General features: G+C 51.0%; 1 protein-coding gene across 1 annotated transcript in view; it reads right to left on the bottom strand.

Annotated features, from left to right (window-relative positions):
• LOC140904589 (uncharacterized) overlaps positions 1 to 3,079 on the bottom strand; it is a 203,606-nt gene extending 200,527 nt beyond the window's left edge. The window contains 2 exon segments of the mRNA XM_073327021.1: positions 2,646 to 2,673; positions 2,899 to 3,079. Coding sequence (XP_073183122.1) covers positions 2,646 to 2,673; positions 2,899 to 3,079 — 209 coding nt within the window.
• Between the last annotated feature and the right edge of the window lie 20,937 nt (positions 3,080 to 24,016).

Below are 24,016 nucleotides of genomic sequence, written 5' to 3'. Positions count from 1 at the left end.
ATCTATACTGGGCCAATATTCACTTATACACTCTCACACACATTCTTCCACCCCAACCATTGGAGTGAGGTTTTTTACCAGAACTCCTTACACTACAGGGGGTAAATTAAAGCAAATTAACTTTTCAAGATCAGCTGTCACTTCCTGTATGACTAACAAAACAAAAAAAACAAGACACTTTGTTTTACAAAGTGATTCAGATTATCACACAATTAGTCTCCCATTCTTTAACCAATAAATTCATTTTCATTGGAAACAATAATATATTCAAAGAGCTCAAATTCTTGTCATATGAGTTCATTTTCTTTTAATCCCCGTTGCCAACAACTGAACCTTGGCTCTAGTTCCGGTTTGTCCCAACGTAGGTCCCAACCAATTCTCTGAGTTCATATATCCCTGGTTCTTCTAAAAGGCATTTATCGGTATAACTATATTGCTCAGGGGTGTGAAAAATCCAGAGTTGAGCAATGTAGTTACACAGCCCTAACGCCCTGTGTAGATAGCGCTACGTCAGCAGGACATATAGTTTGAGGGGGCTGGACTAATGAAGTCCGACGGCAGAGATCTCTCCCATTGGCTTAGAGCATCTGTAATAGCATGCTACACCAGTGCAGCTACATGGGGGCAGCTGTGCCAACATCAGCTTTATTGTGAAGCCGGAGCATCAGACACAAAACCAGAGAATCAGGACTCAACATGCGAGTATCTGGAAATCTGAAACTGGAACCGGACACATTCGTTGCCTCATTGGTTGCCATCATTTCCACAGCCTGAAAGTCCTTGTTTCTGTGAAAATAGAATGAATTATATTGAAATTATAATTCATTAAAGAAATGCTACTTGAAGGGTTTGTTGAAATATAGTTGTCAAGAAGAGAAACATTAAGGAGTGTGAGACAATGGGTCCTCAAACTAATTAACTTAGAGCTCCTACTGAGCTGGGAGATTGGTAAACATTAGTATGCAAGTAAGATATGTATGTATATTTGTCAGTTTCTGCTTCCTTTTGTCTCTTATGTTAAATTGGCTTATCTGTATAAATAAGTTAGCTTGAGCCTTTGCAGGGGGCTCACATATCTGGGTGCACTGGCAAAGTGCTTTGCTAATAAACAGAATGGTCTGACAAATTATGTGAGTCCTGAAGCTGACTTTGACATTACCCGATCAGGCACCAAGTTTGGAATCCACGAGGAGGGAATGTCCTATGAAGCACTCTCTCTCTTTGGATCCAAATGGTGAAGGATGATTGTTCTCAATCTAACCCTGGCATGCTTTGGATCTGTAATCAGTGAGTTGTACAAACAAACAATTTTCCTTGGGGCTTTGGTCACCATAGCTTCTTTTACTGGGATGGAAACCAAGAATGGAGCGTGTACTCATTCAACCCCAGTTCTTTCCAAATCCTTGGCCTTGGTTAGGGTAAGTGTACACTTCAGAATCCTTTACAAAAGCACTCAAAATCTCAGCAGTGTTAGTGAGGAATGGCTTCCTGAAACATGCCCAGCTTTTCTTTAATTTGGTGGCACAATTCCAGGCAAGGGACTGGATACAGGCCTGTTAGTTATCAGAGCTGGAGTTTCTATTCAAAACTAGCTATTTTTCTGCAGCTATTAGATTTCCAACACTGATTTCATTTCATACACTTTTTTTTAGCACCTACAAAGGATAAATTCAATAAAAAACCCACTTCTATTTCCTCAACATCTGCATCATGAAGGAGACCATTCCCCATGCCATAGAATTAGTTAGGTTATTTAAAAACTTTTTAGTAACCTAGCATCCCCCATAATGGGGGACAAAACAGCCCCCTTGCCAGAAGTGGCTCTACCAATTGATGGAACCTGGGATTTAAACTCCAAATGATCACACAGTGCTTGGGATCCATCTGAATTCCCCTTCCAGGTTTTTGACACTTTCATCTCCAGGCATAGCGACTCTGATATAGGATTAAAGAAGTCAAAGCATCGTCTCCAAGCACAGACAGCTGAGAACGCTTCATCACGTGACACTTTGAGAAGTGGAGGGATAGAATGTGACGAAGATCCCTCCTGTCTGAGCCATGCAGAGTTAACAGGTCTGGAGTGATGGGGAAGGAGGGAATCTCTGAGTCACCCCATCTCCTTCCAGTGTCACAGAGGCTGAAATGACACTTCTTTTCCTGCCCCTGCTCCTCTTCCTTTAAATATAATTGGGAAAGTTCCCAATATAACTGCTCTTCAGCACAACCCAGAGCAACGTGAGAACAACTGGCAATGATATAATCTGAATCATTGGTGATTCCGAACAATAATTTTGCAATAGGAGGAATGGTATAGATGTGATGCTCCCTGGTTCCTGATAGGAAGGGCACACTCAAATTATTCATGAGACAATGGAGTAGATAGGAAGGACAAATGGGTCCACTTCAAAACAGGGTGAACTGCAAAAGGCAAAAATGGGCCACTCATTTGGACACGCTGAGGGATAACGGTGCTGCAAACAGTTCAAACAACTTTAAAAGCTACTATGTGGGAATCAGGAAAAGTATTAAAGAAAAAAAAGTACGGATAGCCCTAGAGGTTTTTATGGTGTTGATCTCCTGTGCAGATTCTTGGATGGCTAACATGGGCTGAGTGCCAAGAGAAGGTTTTCCCACACTCACAGCATTCATAGGGCCTCTCCCCTGTGTGGTTCTCTGATGGGTAACAAGGTTTGAGCTGCGATTGAAGGTTCTCACACTCACGGCATTCATAGGGCCTCTCTCCTGCGTGGATTCTCTGATGCTTTATAAGGGCTGACTGGTCATGTATGTTTTTCCCACACTCAGTGCATGCATTTTTTGTCTTTCCTCTGAGGATTTCCTGCTGTGTTGTGCTTTCCTTGAGGTCCTTCTGAGTTCCCCGACAGGAAATTAATTTACCCACTTTATCCCTTGGCCGATTTCCCTGCTCGCTCTCTGGTCTGTGCTGAATCTCACAGGATTTTCCCTGCTCATGACTCCTGGACACGTTCCTTTCCGATCTTTGTGATAATGCTCTGTGTTTATCCACTTGCCCAGCATCTTCCTGCTGAGAATTCTGCTCCTCTTTCTCACATGCCATCGCATCACCTGCTGCGGTAGAGACAGAAACCTCAAACAGGGATGGAAAGGGGAAGGCCAACGAAAAAAAGTGCTGGAGACAGGTCAAATAAAAGCAGGAACTGAACTCCTCCAAACACTTCCCCTAAATGGGAGAGAGGAGGGGATCAATTCAGCCTTCACATCCCATCAAATTCATGGGGGGAAGGGAGGAAGCTACTGCCTGATGTCTGCTCGGATCTACAGGAAGCCATGAGTTATAGTTACCCTGAGGTTATGACCCCTGCTCGGGACAATAATGAACTGAGTGACCTCCCAAGGGCTTCGTAGGGCATCCCAGATGTTTCCTTCAGGCACTTACAGATTCTGAGTTGGTTTCATGTTTCCTCACCTTTGCAGGGAGCTCTCAGGGTCTGTCTTTCCTCTGAACCCTGGAGCTCTGAGACCCATGGCTCTTCCCCTTCTTCCAGCTGGGAAAACACATCAGGTTTGGAAATGGGAAACCCTGCTCAGATGAAAGAAAACAAAGGAGTTCAGGTGATTGCATAAGACTTTGTCATAAAAAAACAAAACATTCTATTAATTTCACTTCAGTGCTTGGTGTGACCTGGTGTGCCTTGGGGAGTCCTGACTGAAAACGCTAAGGTCAGGGCAGGCTAAAAAAGGGAGAGAAGATGCTCCCAGAACTGATGGCTAACACTGAAGTTAAAATCACCGACCACTCACAAACTATGCTTCTGATCCCCCACACTGGTTATTGAGAAGCTGAAAAAGATCACACAGCCCCCTTTATTGCATTCCAGTTCTCTGACTCCCAATCAGCACCTGTGTTCGCTACAGTGAGAGCTTATTTAAAAATTCTGGTCACAGAAACACAATGTTCTGACCCCAAAGGGTCAGCCATATTACCAGGTCAGCACAGGTTTGAATCATAGAATCTCAGGGTTGGAAGGGACCTCAGGAGGTCATCTAGTCCAACCCCCTGCTCAAAGCAGGACCAATCCCCAATTAAATCATCCCAGCCAGGGCTTTGTCAAGCCTGACCTTAAAAAAAAGGTTTGGATCTTACCCAAAATACCAGGCTACCAGCCAATCCTTTAGCCTCTAAACTAAAGGCAAGAAGGAAAGGTCAGACACATTCAGAAATCTATATATCGGGTTCTTCACAGTATTGGTGAGTTCCTGGCTTGAAAGTCCGTCTGGAACACATCCACAGCTTGGATGGGTCATTCAGTCCTTTGTTCAAGGCTTCAGTTTGCAGAGAAGTTGCTCCAGAGGTAGGTAGAGGGATTGAAGAGAAAATGAAGATGATGCAGCTGCCCTTTCTATTCCCTTTGCCTTGTGGCTTGTACTTCCTGTGTCCCAAACACAAGCTTCACAGCACATGGCATGGAAAAGCCCTGGAGTTCTCAGTACACAGGCATACCCCTGCATGTCTTGCTGACTCAATAGGTGTATCCCCTTGGTTCTTTTCATGGGCTCATTGTACAGCTGATGACCCTTGACAGGCCAGTGAAGAGGCTCAGCAGTGCTGATGCCAGTCTGTCCGGGGATGTCACCCAGAAACACTGCACAAGTCTGGAAATACAGATATACCCTACATGTCTATAACTCACAACACAAAGGTGGTACAAAACATAGAAACAAAATGATCATACTTGGAAAATCATAGCATTTTCACTGACACCTTACATGGCATATCTAGCATGATTCATTGCAATTTCATCATATTGGTATTTTATTATTAATTATTATTATTAAAGTGTCTCACAATTCCCTACAGTGTCACGCCTAGTAAGCCAGTGAATTCCCAGGACCAGCTCCCTGGGTCCCTGAAGATGCTGAGCACTCTGCTTATGAGGGATTGAAATACCCACATATCTGCTGGGGACACACACAGACAGGCACAGTCTGTACCCTGTGACGAAGTTCCTGCTCTACCTTGGTGGGTCTTGCGCTTATTGGCGGATTTGCTCACCTTGGAGCTTCACAGCAGCCCTCAGCTTGGCCGTTTTTCTGAACCCACAGTCCAGGCTGACGACTCCTGCGTCTGACCAGGAGTTGGGAGGATTTGGGGGGAACCCGGGCCCGCCGTCTACTTCGGGCTCCAGCCCAGGGCCCTGTGGAATGCACCTGTCTAGAGTGCCTCCTGGAACAGCTCTGCGACAGCGACAACTCCCTGGGCTACTTCCCCATGGCCTCCTCCCAACCCCTTCTTTATCCTCACCATGGGACCTTCCTCCTGGTGTCTGACAATGCTTGTACTCCTCAGTCCTCCAACAGTCCGTGTTCTCACTCTCAGCTCCTCGCGCCCCTTACTCCCAGCTCCTCACACGCACCTCACTAACTGAGGTGAGCTCCTTTTTAAAACCCAGGTGCCCTGATTAGCCTGCCTCAATTGATTCAAGTAGCTTCTTGATTGGTTGCAGGTGTTCGAATCAGCCTGTCTTACTGCTCTCCAGAAGGTTCCTGATTGTTCTGTTACGTTACCCAAGGAAAAGGGACCTACTTAGCCATCTGGCCTGACCCTGTCACAACCCCTATGTTCACTCTTCTAGAAAACTATGATCAATTATTGACATAGTATGGCTTCTTTGAGGTATCATTTGAAAATGCATAATCTACAGAATATTATCCTCCTGTTAAAATATGTGTAGCAACACTATGTAAAATTATGAGATTTTACTGTATCCTATTAGTGAAAAAGTTACAATTCTGGGGAACACCCTCAGACCAGTTCCTCAGAGACAGCAAGGCAAGCAGCTGGTCAAATTGCCATTCTCCAGGAGGGGGAAGGTGTGAAGAAGACATTTACATTCCTTCACAGGGACCACTTGAAGCTCATAGCTACAACAGACAGCCGATCACCATGACTCAGCTGAGAACTGAAGTTGTTTGTCGTACAGAGGACTGAATTATAAAAAGAGGGGAGGAAAATGCTTAAGACTCTCTCTCTCCCCCTTTTCCTCTGCTCATGACAGCTCCTGAAGAAACTGAACTTGGCAGCAGGGGCGAATTAGGGGGACTTCTGGCTGAAAGGACAGCCAGCCTGCCTCAGGATATAGTGAGAGAAACATTTGCTTTGTATCCGTTTTAGCTTGTTAACTTAGATGTTAGTTTGGGTTTTATCTTGCATTTCTTTTGTAAACAATTCTGGCTTTTATACCTCACTACCTGTAGTCAATTAATATGGTTTTTTTGCCGGTAGTTAGCCATCTCATTTTATTGTTTCATCTAACCAGTGTGTTGGGATTAAAGTGTGTTGGAAAATCCATTTGGGATAACAAGGCTGGCACATGTCACTTTTCCACTGATGAAATGACAGACTTCATATGACCTTGCGTCGTTCAGTAGTGTGCTGGACAGTGAAAGATGCACAAAAGTCCGGGACCAAAGAATTTTCTGGGGTTCTCCTGTGGTGCACTGGAACTGCTTCTTGCAGTTCCCTGGAACTGCTTCTTGCAGAGAGAGAGAGAAGTCCAGACACAATGAGAGAGTCCTGGGGAAGCTGGGAACACTAAGAATGGGCTGGTGGGGTTCAGTGGAGAAAGGGAACAGGAAGGGCAGGGATATCACTGAATGCAGGATCTCAGCAGTCCTAGATGTCAGGATAGCACCTAGTGCAGCCCATTGGAAAACATAATCCCAACTATACATATAAAATGATGGGGTCTACATTAGCTGTTTCCACTCAAGAGAGGGATCTTGGAGTCATTGTTGATAGTTCTCTGAAAACATCCACTCAGGGTGCAGAGGCAGTCAAAAAGCAAACAGGGTGTTGGGAATCATTAAGAAAGGGACAGATAATAAGACAGTACATAACTTGCCTCTATATAAACCCATGGTACGCCCACATCTTGAATATTGTGTGCGGATGTGGTCGGCCCATCTCAAGAAAGATACATTACAATTAGAAAAGGTTCAGAAAAGGGCAAAAAAACCCGGACTAGGAGTATGAAACAGCTTCTGTATGAGGAGAGATATGTAAGACTGGGACTTTTCAGCTTGGAAAAGAGACAAGAGGGCATATGAGAGAGGTCTATAAAAGCATGTCTGCTGTGGAGAAAGTAAAGAAGGAAGTGTCATTTACTCCTTCTCAGAACACAAGGACTAGGAATCACCCAATCAAATTAATAGGCAGCAGGTTTATAAGAAACAAAAGGAAGTATTTCTTCACACAACGCACAGTCAACCTGGGGAACTCCTTGCCAGAGGACGTTGTGAAGGCCAAGATTATAATAGGGTTACAAAAAACAAAAAACATCATGAGAAATCTATCGAGGACAGGTCCGTGAATGGTTATTAGCCAGGATGGGCAGGGATGGTGTCCCTAACTTCTGTTTGTCATAAGCTGTGAATGGGTGACAGGAGATGAATCACTTCATGATTCCCTGTTCTGTTCATTCCCTCTGGGACACCCAGCGCTGGTCACTGTCGGAAGACAGGACACTGGGCTAGATGGACCTTTGGTCTGTCCCAGTGTGGCCATTCTGAAATACCAGGGAACCTAGTGAGTCCAGTGCAATGGGAGGGAGTAGGAAAATCCCTGGCTGTGGAGAACACTGGGAAATTAGAAACTATCATTCAGAAGCAACAGACTCTAAATAGTCTAGAAAAGCAGAATGTGAAAAATAAGAATCGGGGTCATGTGACTTCAGGAATGAGGGACTCAAAAAACCAAGTGTGCAGAGAAGGTAAATTGTGGTTAGTGCACATGGGGATGGGGGGAGCAACTCTCCAGGTCTCAAGGATTTTCACCAGCAACCGAGGCCATTGTCCCATGCACGGGGCAATCTGGAGCAGTGAGGAGTTGTGTCATCTGTAATCCTGGCTGAGTTTCAATGCTCTGCTGCTGGAGCTCCCTTGTCTGGATTCCCCCAGCCAGCATTCAAGGTCTGTGTGATCAGTAACCCTGGACCAGCCGCTCTGACCCCAGCAGCCTGCTTCTTACACCCCAAGCACTTTCTGGTCTGGGTGGAAAGGCTCAGGGTTTGAGAGAAGGCCAGGGGTAGGAAGCTTCTGCTCGTTATGCTGGACCTAACCCCCCGTTTTACTTGTGCAAACAGGAGATATTTGACACTGTGCGATTCTGCTCCTGTGCTCTCTTCCCACAGCGTTCAGCAGCAGGGGAGGGTCTCTGGTCGTGTGTGTGTCACTGGCATGCTGGGGTGATGCTGGAACAGGACAGAGCAGAGGTGGCATTGTGGGGGTGGCGTGAACCTCATCTCTTCAGTTCCCCTTCCAAGAACCGAGGGGACAGGAATCCTTACCCAGCGAGGTCACAGTCTCATAGGTCTCCTGCATGACGTCTCTGTAGAGGGCTCTCTGAGCGGGGTCCAGCAGAGCCCCCTCTTCCCTGGTGAAATACACAGCCACCTCCTCGAAGGTCACCGTCCCCTGAAAGAGCCAGAGCCCCACACTCAGGACCTGCTGCCCCACTCACAGCCCCACTATTCGTGGGGGAGAGGAGCCAATCAAACGGAAACTCTGGGTGGATCGCAGCCAACAGAGTCCCACCCCCACCCCACTCAGACCACCCAGGAAACACCAGGGTGAGGGGGCGAAGAGACACCCCTCCTCTCTCCCAGCAGATCCATCACACACCTACTAGCCACAGACTGATACCGGAGATGCTGCCCCGAGCAGAGTCTAGGGAGAGATCTCTTGTAGGAAGCCCAACACCCTCCTCCTTGTGAGGAGCTGGATATGAGGCAGGAGAATCTCCCCTAAGCCTGACTGGTGGCTTCCCCCTTCATATTTAAAGGCACCCACTGGTTAGTTGGGTCAGGCTCCAGCACGAGGAGTCTGGTCCTTTTTCCCAGCCCCATGTACGTGCGTTATTTTCTGTTCACCAAATTGGAGCATTTCCACCTCCGAACCTCATGCGTCTGTTCCAAGAATCTAGGCCACTTATTAAACAACTCCCAGCAGGTCTGCCACCCCCTGGTCTCCTCCCTTTCTCCACCCTGTGCATTTCCTGTCCCCGCTCCAACCTCCAAACCAGACGGTGCAAACCTTCCCCTCTCCCATGTATTTGCTGTCCCACTCCCTCCTGCAGGAACAGATCAGAACCCCCCCAATAATCCCTACCTGAGCTGGCTCCCCTGCAGCTATGTCGCTCCCCTGTCCCATGGGAGGACGGGATGAACCGGAACGAAACGTGAGCGTCGTTCTGCAGCCTGATCGGGCGAGAAGGGCCGTTGTGGAGGTTTGGGAACGGGCATTAGTTCATTTCACATCACGCTTCCCCAGGCTCTTTCCTTGCAGAGCGAGATCCGAGATTCTGCCGTGCTGAGAAAATGCTAAAAGAAAAGGAGTACTTCTGGGACCTTAGAGACTAACCAATTTATTTGAGCATGAGCTTTCGTGATCTGCAGCTCACTTCATCGGATGCATACTGTGGAAACTGCAGCAGACTTTATATACACACAGAGAATATGAAACAATACCTCCTCCCAACCCACTGTCCTGCTGGTAATAGCTTATCTAAAGTGATCATCAAGTTGGGCCATTTCCAGCACAAATCCAGGTTTTCTCACCCTCCGCCCCCCACACAAATTCACTCTCCTGCTGGTGATAGCCCATCCAAAGTGTCAACTCTCTACTCAATCTCTGGATTACAGCAGAGACCTGGCCCCTCCTGCCAGGCTAAGCCCACAGACACACTTTTAACCTCTTTTCTCTCTCCCGCATCCCAAAACAAAGTCTCTGAACGCAATCCTAGAAAAAAGCAGAACCAAAGGAGTCCCTTTCGAGGATTCCCTCTGACACTGACCCCACGGCAGCCACACCCCAGCAGGAGGGACATGGAGTCAGGAACTGGGTTTTCCTCTCTCTCATCCTCGTCTTGTCCACAGGAAAGTGATTCTCCCCACAGTGCAGTAATACATCTGTCTGGGCAGATGAGAGAGCTGGAAATCTCTTTCAAAACTCTTTTATCCCACGGACCCTGTCAGTCTCTATCTCCTTTTCCCTCTGCCCTCTCCATGCCTGTCTGCTCGGAAACTCTCATTCCTGGGTTGTTTGCTCCCCCATGGCTGGATTTGCTCCTGCAAATGGCAGGAGAAATGGGGTGGGGGGCTGTTTGTGTAGAGTCATTTTATAGTCCCTCACTGCCTGCCTGGGATTTCCCCATTGCCTGCCTAGGACCCCCACCTGCCCTCCACCAGGATCTGCCAGCCCATTTGCCTGGGACCCCCTGCACCTCCCAGCAGGACCCCCTGACGCTTTACAAGAGGACCCCTCACTCTGCGCCAGGGACCGCCCCACCACAGCTCTGTGCACTGGGCATGGCAATGGTCCCAGGAGCCAGCTGGGCAATCCCAGACAGAGCCCCTGGCACAGCACCAGGCAGCGTCTAATCCCCTGCCCCACCTGCCCAAGAGACCCCCACCCCCACTGGTCTGCAGCCAACAGGCCCCCAGCCATACCCACCTCCAGGACCCATAGCCTTAGGGCTGGGCACATCAGAACTACCCCCCGAAACCCCAAACCCTCCAGAACCCACCAACCTGACTAGGGTCCCCCCTGCCCAGCCACCCAGAGGCCTCCCCCTACCACAATGCCCCTTCAGCTCCCGCTGCAATCTCCCCGCACAGACATGCACCCCCCAGCAACAGTGTTCCCTCACAGTGTCTGGAAAGTGGATAGAAAGTTATCACCACCCCCTGCTGGCCAGTCACACAGGCAGGGGGAGCCCGGGGGGACACCTCTTTAACAGGAGAAGGGAAGCCCTGGAGGGCCAAAATAAGTAAGAAATTTCCATACTCTGTCACGAGCAAATAATGGCCACCGTGGATCCACCCCAGAGTTGGCTACAGCTTTGCACTGCGGGAAGCCCCCCCTCACGGAGACCCTTTGTCATGGGGTTTGGGATACTTCTGAACTACGCTGCACTCAGAGGGACCTCCTCATCCCATGCCAGCTGGAGAAAAGAAAAGGGTCCAGCCAACTCTCCTGTTACCAACTGGGAACCACCCATCCCCCAAACAGGGGGAGGCCCCTGGCTTTGATGGGTATTGAATCTATGGCTAGTCTCTTTTATCAGCAAACATTTTTAACAGAGAGAAAGGAGGGAACAAATGATTCTCAAAGGCGAGGGAAAGATGATCATTGTTGCAGGGGGGTTAATTTCCCAACCAGGATGGAGAAGCTCTCAGGGCGACAGGTCCCCCCCAAAGAAGGACAAGTTGCTAGGATTTAGAGACATGGGGAACAGCCCCAAACCCAAGAGGATTTTTAATTGACATTTGATGATGACATCGTAAGAAGGAAAACTGAGATTTGAGATCAGTGTTCAGAAATGAAAGAGAAAGGTTGGAAATCTGAGGGATTTTGGATCCATTTATGCAAATTATAGAGAGGAAAGTGGAAAATGAGAGGGATTTTAGAGCAGTTGTTGATAGGAGGTTGTCACGGAGTCCCTGGGCGATGCTCTGGAACTGCTCCCCATGAAGCTGGGCAGGACTCTGGGGAAGTCGCCTTTCTGTGAGCAGCCTGTCTGCAGGACACACAGCTCACCCGGCTTCCACCTTCCTGGGTCTGACCTCGGACCATTCAGCATCCTCTGCCCCTCCGTCCGCTTCTCACAGCGTGTCCACTCAGGCGGGGCTCCTGGGGAAGCCAGAGGGTCCTGCCCCCCAACTCCGCAGTCAGACGGGACTCTCAGCCAGCCAGTAAAACAGAGGTTTATTAGATGACAGGAACATGGTCTAACACAGAGCTTGCAGGTGCAGAGAACAGGACCCCTCAGCTTGGGCCATTTTGGGGGCAGTGAGCCAGACAACCACGCCTGCACTTCACTCCAACTCCCTCCAGCCCCTCCTCCTCTGGGCTTTGTTCCTTTCCCGGGCCAGGAGGTCACCGGATTCCTTTGTTCTCCAACCCTTCAGCTCTCACCTTGCAGGGGGGAAGGGCCCAGGCAATCAGTGGCCAGGAAACAGGGTGTCGGCCATTCTCTGTGTCCAGACTCCTGCACACACATGCCCTCTAGGGCTCTGCAATGGTCATACACCCTTATCGCACCACCTAGATACTTAAAAACTTCATAGGGGAAACTGAGGCACCCCCACACTATTCAGAGGAAACATTAAGAACAGTCCCACTTTGTCACATCTCTCCCCCCTTCGAGATCGAACTGAGCGGGGTCACTTTAGCCGGTGACCTGGGGAAGTTCGAAGCCACCAACGTTCCCATAGGTGCCCCAGCATCTCTCCCATTCCTCGGTAGGAGTTCCACCAGGCCCTTCCAGTTTCACGCCCTCCCTTGGGTCGGTGGTGATCGATAGCACTCGCAGGCCACATGTGGGAAGGTTTCTGTGGCCCATGCCCTTTGGCCACCCCAAACCCCAGGGGGTCAAACTGGGAATGGGTCTTCTCCCCAACAAGCTGGCCAAACACAGCCACTTGGTTATGGGACTGTTTAACTTTCTTAACAGCTTTCACTTCATCTGAGACCTTCTCAAAGCTCTCCACACTGGGTCTTTCAACAGGACAGTCAGTGGATCCATTCACAACAGAAAATTTCTGGCTGTTAGGAACTGAAACTTTCTTGATTAAATCACTTTCACACCCGTCAGTGGCAGTAAACTGCTTGCAAAGACTCCATGAGGATTCCTTTCCCTAGGGCTTTTCTATGCAACAATTCACCCCTCCCAGAAATTCTGCCCTTACCCTCTTCACCGAGGGCTTGCTCTAGAGGAACACTTTCCTGAGCAACAACAGACTCTTTCTGGGTCTCCCTTACATCCAGAATCACCTCTGGCCCATCCGGCGGATTCCTACACAATCCCCTTTCAGGCAAACTTACAGACTTCCTAGAGAAAAGGTCAGAAGCATTCTCCTTCCCTTTGCCACACACAAGTTCAGGAATCTTTTCCTTCTTGCTACTGGTTTCCACACCCTCAGTAGGTAACACAATCACATCACCTTCCTGCTCTCCTTGTGCCCTGGCTAGGATCTCACCCTGATTAGACAGAGTTGCTACACCCTTTCCAACAACACACTAGCAACAGGCAAAATACAAGCACCAGAATTGTCTCCTCTCTGGGATTTTACATAGACCCTAACTGGATGCGACCTAGTTACAGGGCCATTCTCCCGAGCAGACACAAACTTAGGACCCTTCCCTTCCTGGGCTTTAGCTGAATCCAGAACCAGCTCTGAGACAACTGCACGACCCTCAACCATTACAGGCTGAAAGGCCCCTTCTGTCTGCTCCACAGAAAAGAAGAGCCGGACACACTTTCTTCTTTCCCAGACACCCAGCTTGGGACCTCTCTCCCCTTGTCCCAGCACACAAGGCTGGTCACAGACAACTGCTTGGAGATCAGGGTAGCTCCCTCCAAAGGCAAGTCAATACCCGACAGACACAGGTACATTTCCTTCACTGTCCCAATTCTCCACCCAGCTAACAGGTAAGGTCCAGGGACACTCATCTTCCACTTTCCTTGCCTTCCCACCCTGCTGACTAGACACAGCCATCAGCTCACAAGGCTGCCTAGGCTCATCCAGACTTTCCTTACCCAGCACCTTGCCACTCCCCACAGATCCCCTGCCCTGCCTGTGTCTCCCCCCACTCAGCTGGGGTCTCAGCTCCCCCCTTGCTCAGCACTGCCCTTGCTGTCCCAGTGGGGGTAGGCAGTGAGCTCGCTGCTTTCCTCACAGCATCAGAGCCAGCGTGAGCCCCCTCTCCGGTGTGCAAGAGGGGCGGAGAGCATCTCTCTGTCCCACCCAACTCCAGGGGTCTGGTTAAAGTCAGGCAGATAGCTTGAGCCTAGCCGCTCCTCCCTGCTGCCAGCCAGGTCATCTGCATTTGCACTGACCATTTCCCTCTCCACCGATTGGTTCCCCGGATTCAAACCCTTGGCAGTTACAGGAGTACGGCCTGGATCCTGTCCCAAAGAGACACAGTCACCCCATAACAGGGTCTTGCAGCTGGTGTCCTGGAGAACCCTAACGACCAGCCAGCCTCACCCCTCCTGGGTCTGCACAGGGATCTGGGCCATAGGCAGGGCGAGGGGCTTCGTCCCTGGGACCCTCACCCAGCTCACACAGCCCCTCAGCCTCTGAGGCTGCACCACCCAGGGTCTGACACCAGTTCTCTCTGTCCCAGGATCTCGCCACCCCAGGAATGTCTCCCCATTCACCATCACCTTCTGCTCCCACTGGAGGTCCGAGGGGCCTGGCCCAAGGAAACTCCACACAGACATATAGGTTGGGACCAGGAGTGGGAGCCTGTCCACCTCCCCACCCATCTGGCTGACGGAGTCTATGGCCTTGGGACCCAGCAAGGGAGCTAGACACCAGGGCTTTTCCGCAGGGTCCCCCGGTTCAAATCTCCAGCCTGCTCAAAGGCAGTGAGGTGGGCATCCACATCCCCCCCTCCTTAACCAGGGGAAGCAATTTAGTCTCGAGGTTCCCTGCGGAACTGGCCCCCCGGGGTCTATCCCCACTCACCCCTGGGGGGTCCCCTAGGCCTCTCCACTCCCCCATCACCAGTTCATGCTGCTGCTGCTTCTGCAGCTCTTTCTCGGGCTCTCGCTGTCTCTCACGGTCCTCTTGCTCTCTCGGTCTCAGCTCCAATCCTGTCCGACTCCGATCCCCGGATGGGGAACCCGATCGTGAAGACCCTCGTCTGGTCGGGGACAGGAGTCTTGGGGATGCCTGGCCACCACTCCAGCTGCTCCCAGATCCTGCTATAGCCCCATTTCGGGTCAGGAATCTGTCCCTTAGAGCGGTCATCCTCCTCCAGCTGCACGATTAACTGTGCTTTGGTGAACTTTCCAACGCTCAACCCTCTCTTTCTGCACAGGGTTACAATGTCCTTCTTCAGGAGACGGTGACAGGCCCTCACTCCGCCCTTCCCAAGTTGTTGTGGACTCACAGGCCTGTGTGCTCTCAGCTCCCCACGGTTTCCAGGGAGAACCCCTAGTGTGCCAGCCCTTCTCGAGATCACCCCCTCTTTGTCAGGGTCGAGCGGCAGACTCCTCCGTCCCTGGGACTGCTCGCTGCAATCCCCAGGGGAACCCTGTTACTGCAAAAGTCCTTCTCTCTGGTCACACACTTCCAGGAGTTAACCGCCCCCTGAAACTGTCTCTCTCTGAATCTTCAGCACGTCTGGTCCCCGTCAATCCCCCTTCATTTTACTGCTCCCCAGTCACTTACTGCAGGAAGCGCTGTCCACGGGGTGCAGTACATCCCACCGCTGCCACCAGTTGTCACGGAGTCCCTGGGCGATGCTCTGGAACTGCTCCCCATGAAGCCAGGCAGGACTCTGGGGCAGTCGCCTTTCTGTGAGCAGCCTGTCTTCAGGACACACAGCTCACCCGGCTTCCACCTTCCTGGGTGTGACCTCGGACCATTCAGCATCCTCTGCCCCTCCATGCGCTTCCCACAGCGAGTCCGCTCAGGCAGGGCTCCTGGGGAAGCCAGAGGGTCCTGCCCCCCAACTCCGCAGTCAGACGGGACTCTCAGCCAGCCAGTAACACAGAGGTTTATTAGATGACAGGAACATGGTCTAAAACAGAGCTTGCAGGTGCAGAGAACAGGACCCGTCAGCTGGGGTCATTTTCGGGGGGGCAGTGAGCCAGACAACCACGTCTGCACTTCACTCCATGTCCCAGCCAGCCCCCAACTGAAACTCCCTCCAGCCCCTCCTCCTCTGGGCTTGGTTCCTTTCCCGGGCCAGGAGGTCACCGGATCCCTTTGTTCTCCAACCCTTTAGCTCTCACCTTGCAGGGGGGAAGGGCCCAGGCCATCAGTGGCCAGGAAACAGGGTGTCGGACATTCTCTGTGTCTAGACTCCTGCACACACCTGCCCTCTAGGGCTCTGCAATGATCATACACCCTTATCCCACCACCTAGATACTTAAGAACTGCCTAGGGGAAACTGAGGCACCCCACACTATTCAGAGGAAACATTAAGAACAGTCCCACTTTGTCACAGAGGTAAAAGCTGAGTGTATTTCCCACCACTATTTGGTCAATGAATAGAAATGGGCAACATTGGCAAACGTTTTAGATCCATATTCAGGAATCTGAGAAAAGGTGTAAATCTGAGATTTTCGTCGTAATTTATAATTACGGAGACAGGGAAAGCTCTCAGGGGCATATTCAATTAGAAGTAGACAACTAGAGTAAAAGTGGGGCAAACTTTTTTATCAATCTTTAAGACGTACTGAGAAAACGTGTCACAAACTATGCAACTGAGAACATGGGATAAACGCCAAGACCGGGGCGGATTTTATGTGGCTATTAAAGAACTAGCTGGAAAAGGGGGGACCGTTTGTCATATAAAATCCAGCCTGTCCAATACATAAACAGAAAGTGATGGTCCCCCCCACCCCCGTTCACCTGGGCAGCAGGGAGCCCTCTGAGGGTCTGACTGGAGGGGAAGGGGGGGGGGAGCTGGAGGGCTCCCTGGGGGAGGGGAGGGGGCGGCAGTGGGGGATGGGCAGGTGGGGGGTAGGTGGGGGCTGGGGGCAACGGTGCTGCAGTTGGGGGGCAGCAAGTGGGACTGGGAAGCCGGGATCGGGGGCAGCCCCATGGGGGACACGTCCCCTCCCTTCCCCGCCCCGGCAGAGACCCGGCGTCTCCTCCCACCCCCACGCCGGGGCAGCCAGGTTGGGGGATGGCTCCGGGCTCCAACTTCCCACCGACACCGGGACAAATCGCTGCGGATAAAACGGGGGGGGAGGGAAATCCCGCCCCCCCCCACGGGAGGGGAGTTTCAATGGACATGTGAGGAGGAGGGAGAGACGGGGCGGGGGGATCAGGGGAGACCAGAGAGCGGATCAATGGGGGGTGGGGGGGGGAGTTTACAACCAGGTGGGAGCTACCGAGAGGGAAAAGGGGAAAACTGGGGGGCATTTGTGCCCGTGGGGGGGGAGGGGATCCAATTAACTCCCCCGCCGCCCCCCACTTCCCCCCCGGGAATTTCCTGGCTGCACAGAGACAATTCAACCCCCACCCCCCGCAACTCCGGCTTCTCCCCCCAACACCCCCCAAGGGACCCCGCCCGCCGGGCCCCAGTCTCTGCCCCCCCAATCCCAGCCGTGCCGGGGGCAGAGAGTCACTTTCCTGCCCCCCCACCAGCGCTGCCCCCCCCGCGGGGTCTCCCACTCACCGGGTCGGGGGCGGGCAGAGCCGGGGCTGGTCCCAGCTGGAGAAAGCCCCCCCCGGCCGGGCACGGGGGGGTTAATGACGGGCCCCCCCAGCACAGACCCCGGAGCGGAGCCGCAGCTGCTCCTCCGAGAGACCCGACACGAGGCAGCGTCTGGGGGCGGGGCCTGGAGCAGACCGGGGGCGGGGCAGCGCCAGGGGGCGGGGCCTGGTGCAGACCGGGGGCGGGGCAGCGTCTGGGGGCGGGGCTTGGAGCAGACCAGGCGCTGCCTCGTGTCGGATCTGTAGGAGGAGCAGCTGCGGCTCCTCTCCGGGGTCTGTGCGGGGTGGGGCCCGTCATTAACCCCGCCGTGCTCCGGTGAGTGGGAGACCCCGGTGCGGGAGCGCTGGGCGGGGGGGGCAGGAAAGTGACTCTCTGCCCCCTACCTGCCCATCCCCCACTGCCGCCCCCTCCCCGCCCCCAGGGAGCCCTGCAGCGCCCCCCCCCGCCCCCTTCAGTCAGCCCCTCAGAGGGCTCCCTGCTGCCCAGGTGAACGGGGGCCGTGGAGTGGGGGGGACCATCACTTTCTGCTTCTGTATTGGACAGGCTGGATTTTATATCACAAACGGTCCCCCCTTTTCCAGCTCGTTCTTTAATAGCCACATAAAAGCCCCCCCGGTCTTGGCGTTTATCCCATGTTCTCAGTTGCGTAGTTTGTGACACGTTTTCTCTGTACGTCTCAAAGATTCCTCAAAAATACCCTCAACGTTTGCCCCACTTTTACTCTAGTTGTCTACTTCTAATTGAATATGCCCCTGAGAGCTTTCCCTGTCTCTGTGATTATAAATTACGACGGAAATCTCAGATTTACACCTTTTCTCAGATTCCTGAATATGGATCTCAAACGTTTGCCAATGTTGCCCATTTCCACTCTATTCATTGACCAAATAGTGGTGGGAAATACACTCAGCTTTTACCTCCTATCAACAACTGCGATAAAATCCCTCTCATTTTCCACTTTCCTCTCTATAATTTGCATAAATGGATCCAAAATCCCTCAGATTTCTAACCTTTCTCTTTCATTTCTGAACACTGATCACAAAACTCAGGTTTCCCTCTTACGATGTCATCATAAAATGTCAATTAAAAATCCTCTTGGGTTTGGGGCTGTTCCCCATGTCTCTAAATCCTAGCAACTTGTCCTTCTTTGGGGGGAACCTGTCGCCCTGAGTTCTTCTCCATCCTGGTTGGGAAATTAACCCCCCTGCAACAATGATCATCTTTCCCTCTCCTTTGAGAATCATTTGTTCCCTCCTTTCTCTCTGTTAAAAATGTTTGCTGATAAAAGAGACTAGCCATCTATTCAATACCCATCAAAGCCAGGGGCCTCCCCCTGTTTGGGGGATGGGTGGTTCCCAGTTGGTAACAGGAGAGTTGGCTGGACCCTTTTCTTTTCTCCAGCTGGCACGGGATGAGGAGGTTCCTCTGAGTGCAGCGTGGTCCAGAAGTATCCCAAACCCCATGACAAAGGGTCTCCGTGAGGGGGGGCTTCCCGCAGTGCAAAGCTGTAGCCAACTCTGGGGTGGATCCACGGTGGCCATTATTTGCTAGTGTTGCCGGCACCCAGTGCCGAGAGGCTGAACAACAGCTTGAGTGGTTTGTTACCCGGTGTGCTACACCCAATAATTACAACGGGGTGGAGAAGCAGAAAAGTTTATTTGCAGCTGCAAAAAGGTACAGGGAGAATAAAATCTGAAATCCTGCACAACAGAGCAGGAAGTTACACAGGCTTTTATATATATATATATATATTTTTAGCATACTTATTTAATAGCAAGCTGCTCCAAGTATTCATATAGCCAGCCAATTCAGTTCCCAGCTAGTTCCCTGATTTTTTGTATTATTTGTTAAACTATATATAAAGCAGCTTTATTTAGCATTGTTTTTTTATATTTTTTTTGTTTGGCCTTGCTTAGTTTCAGGCAGTCTGACTCTGCAACATACTGCTGCAGATTCTTAGCATAACTGCTGTGTGTGCCTCCAGGCGGGGGGGCCAAGGACACTTGGGCCTAGTATGCAGAGCTGCTGAGAGTGCCTCCAGGCAGGAGGCGGGGGGGCAAGGACACAGGGGCCTAGTGCGAGGGGGCTTCATCGACACTCGTGGTCTTCCATCCCCTCGAGTTACCTAGTGGCCATGCCCCAGTGTTCCCAACAACTCCCCCCTTTGAGAACATTTAACAGCCTTGGCTTTGAGTTTTTTTATTTGGGCTATTTATTTTTTTATAATATGATTTTGTATAAGCATTTTGTGATAGCTTTGAAGAGAATGATTTATTAATTTTTGCAAAAGGGCCCTGATATATGATATTGCACAGCATAATACTAGTAATACAAGCAATATAGGAAAGAGAAATTTTAATAGCAGGCTAAATAAACCACCAAGCCAAGATGACCAACTTTAGCCTGAAAACAAGGGTTATAACCAATTGTTTTTTGGGGCAGTATAGGCAACCTGTGCTTTGGCTTGGGCATGGGTTTTAGCCTGTATTATTTTTTTATAGATTTTATAATTGCTATTATTTATATATATATAATATTGGGGCCCGATGAGGGCATAAATTTTTTTTTGGGATGCTAAGAGATAGTTTAAAGCTAGCCTGTTTTGGAGGGAAAATGTTTTGAGCTGCTATATTTTTTTATTTAATGTTTTTATTGTTGATTTTAAATTATTAATTGAGTTTTTTAATTTTAAGGCTATTTTTTTAAGTATTATTTGCAGCTTTATAGTATAGGTCTCTGTGAGGGGAGGCTTCCCGCAGTGCAAAGCTGTAGCCAACTCTGGGGTGGATCCACGGTGGCCATTATTTGCTAGTGACAGAGTATGGAAATGTCTTACTTATTTTGGCCCTCCATGGCTTCCCTTCTCCTGTTAAAGAGGCGTCCCCCCGGGCTCCCCCTGCCTGTGTGACTGGCCAGCAGGGGGTGGTGATAACTTTCTATCCACTTGTCAGACACTGTGAGGGAACACTGTTGCTGGGGGGGGCAGGTGTCTGTGCGGGGAGATTGCAGTGGGAGCTGAAGGGGCATTGTGGTAGGGGGAGGCCTCTGGGTGGCTGGGCAGGGGGGGCCCTAGTCAGGTTGGTGGGTTCTGGAGGATTTGGGGTTTTGGGGGGTAGTTCTGATGTGCCCAGCCCTAAGGCTATGGGTCCTGGAGGTGGATATCGCTGGGGGCCTGTTGGCTGCAGACCAGTGGGGGTGGGGGTCTCTTGGGCAGGTGGGGCAGGGGATTAGATGCTGCCTGGTGCTGTGCCAGGGGCTCTGCCTGGGATTGCCCAGCTGGCTCCTGGGACCATTGCCATGCCCAGTGCACAGAGCTGTGGTGGGGCGGTCCCTGGCACAGAGTGAGGGGTCCTCCTGTAAAGCATCAGGGGGTCCTGCTGGGAGGAGGAGGGGGTCCCAGGCAAATGGCCTGGCAGATCCTGGTGGAGGGCAGGTTGGGGTCCTAGGCAGACAATGGGGAAATCCCAGGCAGGCAGTGAAGGACTATAAAATGACTCTACAGTAACAGCCCCCCACCCCATTTCTCCTGCCATCTGCAGGAGCAAATCCAGCCATGGGGGAGCAAACAACCCAGGAATGAGAGTTTCCGAGCAGACAGGCATGGAGAGGGCACAGGGAAAAGGAGATAGAGAGACTGACAGGGTCCGTGGGATAAAAGAGTTTTGAAAGAGATTTCCAGCTCTCTCATCTGCCCAGACAGATCTATTACTGCACTGTGGGGAGAATCACTTTCCTGTGGACGAGACGAGGATCAGAGAGAGGAAAACCCAGTTCCTGACTCCATGTCCCTCCTGCTGGGGTGTGGCTGTCATGGGGTCAGTGTCAGAGGGAATCCTCGAAAGGGACTCCTTTGGTTCTGCTTTTTTCTGGGATTGCGTTCAGAGACTTTGTTTTGGGATGCGGGAGGGAGAAAGGAGGTTAAAAGTGTGTCTGTGGGCCTAGCCTGGCAGGAGGGCCCAGGTCTCTGCTGTAATCCAGAGATTGAGCATTTTCTCAGCACGGCAGAATCTCGGATCTCGCTCTGCAGGGAAAGAGCCTGGGGGAAGCGTGATGTGAATTGAACTAATGTCCGTTCCTAAACTTCTACAACAGCCCTTCTTGCCCGGCCAGGTTGCAGAACGACGCTCATGTTTCTTTCCGGTTCATCCCGTCCTCCCATGGGACAAGGGAGCGACATGGCTGCAGAGGAGCCAGCTCAGGAAGGGATTATTGTGGGGGGTTCTGATCTGTTCCTGCAGGAGGGAGAGGGACAGGAAATACACGGGAGAGGGGAAGGTTTGCACCGTCTGGTTTGGAGGTTGGAGCAGGGCAGGAAATGCACAGGGTGGAGAAAGGGAGGAGGCCAGGGGGTGGCAGACCTGCTGGGAGTTGTTTAATAAGTGGCCTAGATTCTAGGAAGAGACCCATGAGGTTCGGAGGTGGAAATGCTCCAATCTGGTGAACAGAAAATAACCTACCTAGATGGGGCTGGGAAAAAGGACCAGACTCGTAGTGCTGGAGCCTGACCCAACTAACCAGCGGGTGCCTTGAAATACGAAGGGGGAAGCCACCAGTCAGGCTTAGGAGAGATTCCCCTGCCTCATATCCAGCTCTGGGAGTGGCTAAGTCATTATGCAAGGTAACCTATTTCCCCTTGTTTTTTCCTGCCCCCCACCCCCCCGACGTTCTTGTTAAACCCTGGATTTGTGCTGGAAATGGGCCACCTTGATTATCATACACATTGTAAGGAGAGTGATCACTTTAGATAAGCTATTACCAGCAGGAGAGTGGGGTGGGAGGAGGTATTTTTTTCATGATTTGTGTGTATATAAAAAGCTCTTCTACACTTTCCACAGTTTGCATCCGATGAAGTGAGCTGTAGCTCACGAAAGCTTATGCTCAAATAAATTGGATAGTTTCTAAGGTGCCACAAGTCCTCCTTTTCTTTTCACAAGGAGGAGGGTGTTGGGCTTCCTACAAGAGATCTCTCCCTAGACCCTGCTCGGGGCAGCATCTCCGGTATCAGTCTGTGGCTAGTAGGTGTGTGATGGATCTGCTGGGAGAGAGGAGGGGTGTCTCTTCGCCCCCTCACCCTGGTGTTTCCTGGCTGCTCTGAGCGGGGTGGGGGTGGGACTCTGTTGACTGCGGTCCACCCAGAGTTTCCGTTTCATTGGCTCCTCTCCCCCACGAATAGTGGGGCTGTGAGTGGGGCAGCAGGTCCTGAGTGTGGGGCTCTGGCTCTTTCAGGGGACGGTGACCTTCGAGGAGGTGGCTGTGTATTTCACCAGGGAAGAGTGGGCTCTGCTGGACCCCGCTCAGAGAGCCCTCTACAGAGACGTCATGCAGGAGACCTATGAGAATGTGACCTCGCTGGGTAAGGATTCCTGTCCCCTCGGTTCTTGGAAGGGGAACTGAAGAGATGAGGTTCACGCCACCCCCACAATGCCACCTCTGCTCTGTCCTGTTCCAGCATCACCCCAGCATGCCAGTGACACACACACGACCAGAGACCCTCCCCTGCTGCTGAACGCTGTGGGAAGAGAGCACAGGAGCAGAATCGCACAGTGTCAAATATCTCCTGTTTGCACAAATAAAATGGGGGGTTAGGTCCAGCATAACGAACAGAAGCTTCCTACCCCTGGCCTTCTCTCAAACCCTGAGCCTTCTCCACCCAGACCAGAAAGTGCTTGGGGTGTAAGAAGCAGGCTGCTGGGGTCAGAGCGGCTGGTCCAGGGTTACTGATCACACAGACCTTGAATGCTGGCTGGGGGAATCCAGACAAGGGAGCTCCAGCAGCAGACCATTGAAACTCAGCCAGGATTACAGATGACACAACTCCTCACTGCTCCGGATTGCCCCGTGCATGGGACAATGGCCTCGGTTGCTGGTGAAAATCCTTGAGACCTGGAGAGTTGCTCCCCCCATCCCCATGTGCACTAACCACAATCTACCTTCTCTGCAGACTTGGTTTTTTGAGTCCCTCATTCCTGAAGTCACATGACCCCGATTCTTATTCTTATTTTTCACATTCTGCTTTTCTAGACTATTTAGAGTCTGTTGCTTCTGAATGATAGTTTCTAATTTCCCAGTGTTCTCCACAGCCAGGGATTTTCCTACTCCCTCCCATTGCACTGGACTCACTAGGTTCCCTGGTATTTCAGAATGGCCACACTGGGACAGACCAAAGGTCCATCTAGCCCAGTGTCCAGTCTTCCGACAGTGACCAGCGCCAGGTGTCCCAGAGGGAATGAACAGAACAGGGAATCATGAAGTGATTCATCTCCTGTCACCCATTCACAGCTTATGAAAAAGAGAAGTTAGGGACACCATCCCTGCCCATCCTGGCTAATAACCATTCACGGACCTGTCCTCAATAGATTTCTCATGGTGTTTTTTTTTTTTTGTAACCCTGTTATAATCTTGTCCTTCACAACGTCCTCTGGCAAGGAGTTCCCCAGGTTGACTGTGCATTGTGTGAAGAAATACTTCCTTTTGTTTCTTATAAACCTGCTGCCTATTAATTTGATTGGGTGATTCCTAGTCCTTGCGTTATGAGAAGGAGTAAATGACACGTCCTTATTTACTTTCTCCATGGCAGTTTTGATTTTATAGACCTCTCTCATATCCCCGCTTTGTCTCTTTTCCAAGCTGAATAGTCCCGGTCTTTTTAATCTTTCCCCGTACAGAAGAGTTTCATACCTGTAATCATTTGGCTTGCCCTTTTCTGAACCTTTTCCAATTCCAATATATCTTTTTTTGAGATGGGGCAACCACATCTGCAGGCAGTATTCGAGATGTGGGTGTACCATGGGTTTATATA

Source organism: Lepidochelys kempii, unplaced genomic scaffold (genome assembly GCF_965140265.1).
Source record: "Lepidochelys kempii isolate rLepKem1 unplaced genomic scaffold, rLepKem1.hap2 scaffold_37, whole genome shotgun sequence".
Taxonomy (NCBI): Eukaryota; Metazoa; Chordata; order Testudines; family Cheloniidae; genus Lepidochelys; species Lepidochelys kempii.
Note: the sequence above shows the minus strand (reverse complement) of the source record. Positions and strands in the feature narration are given on the sequence as shown.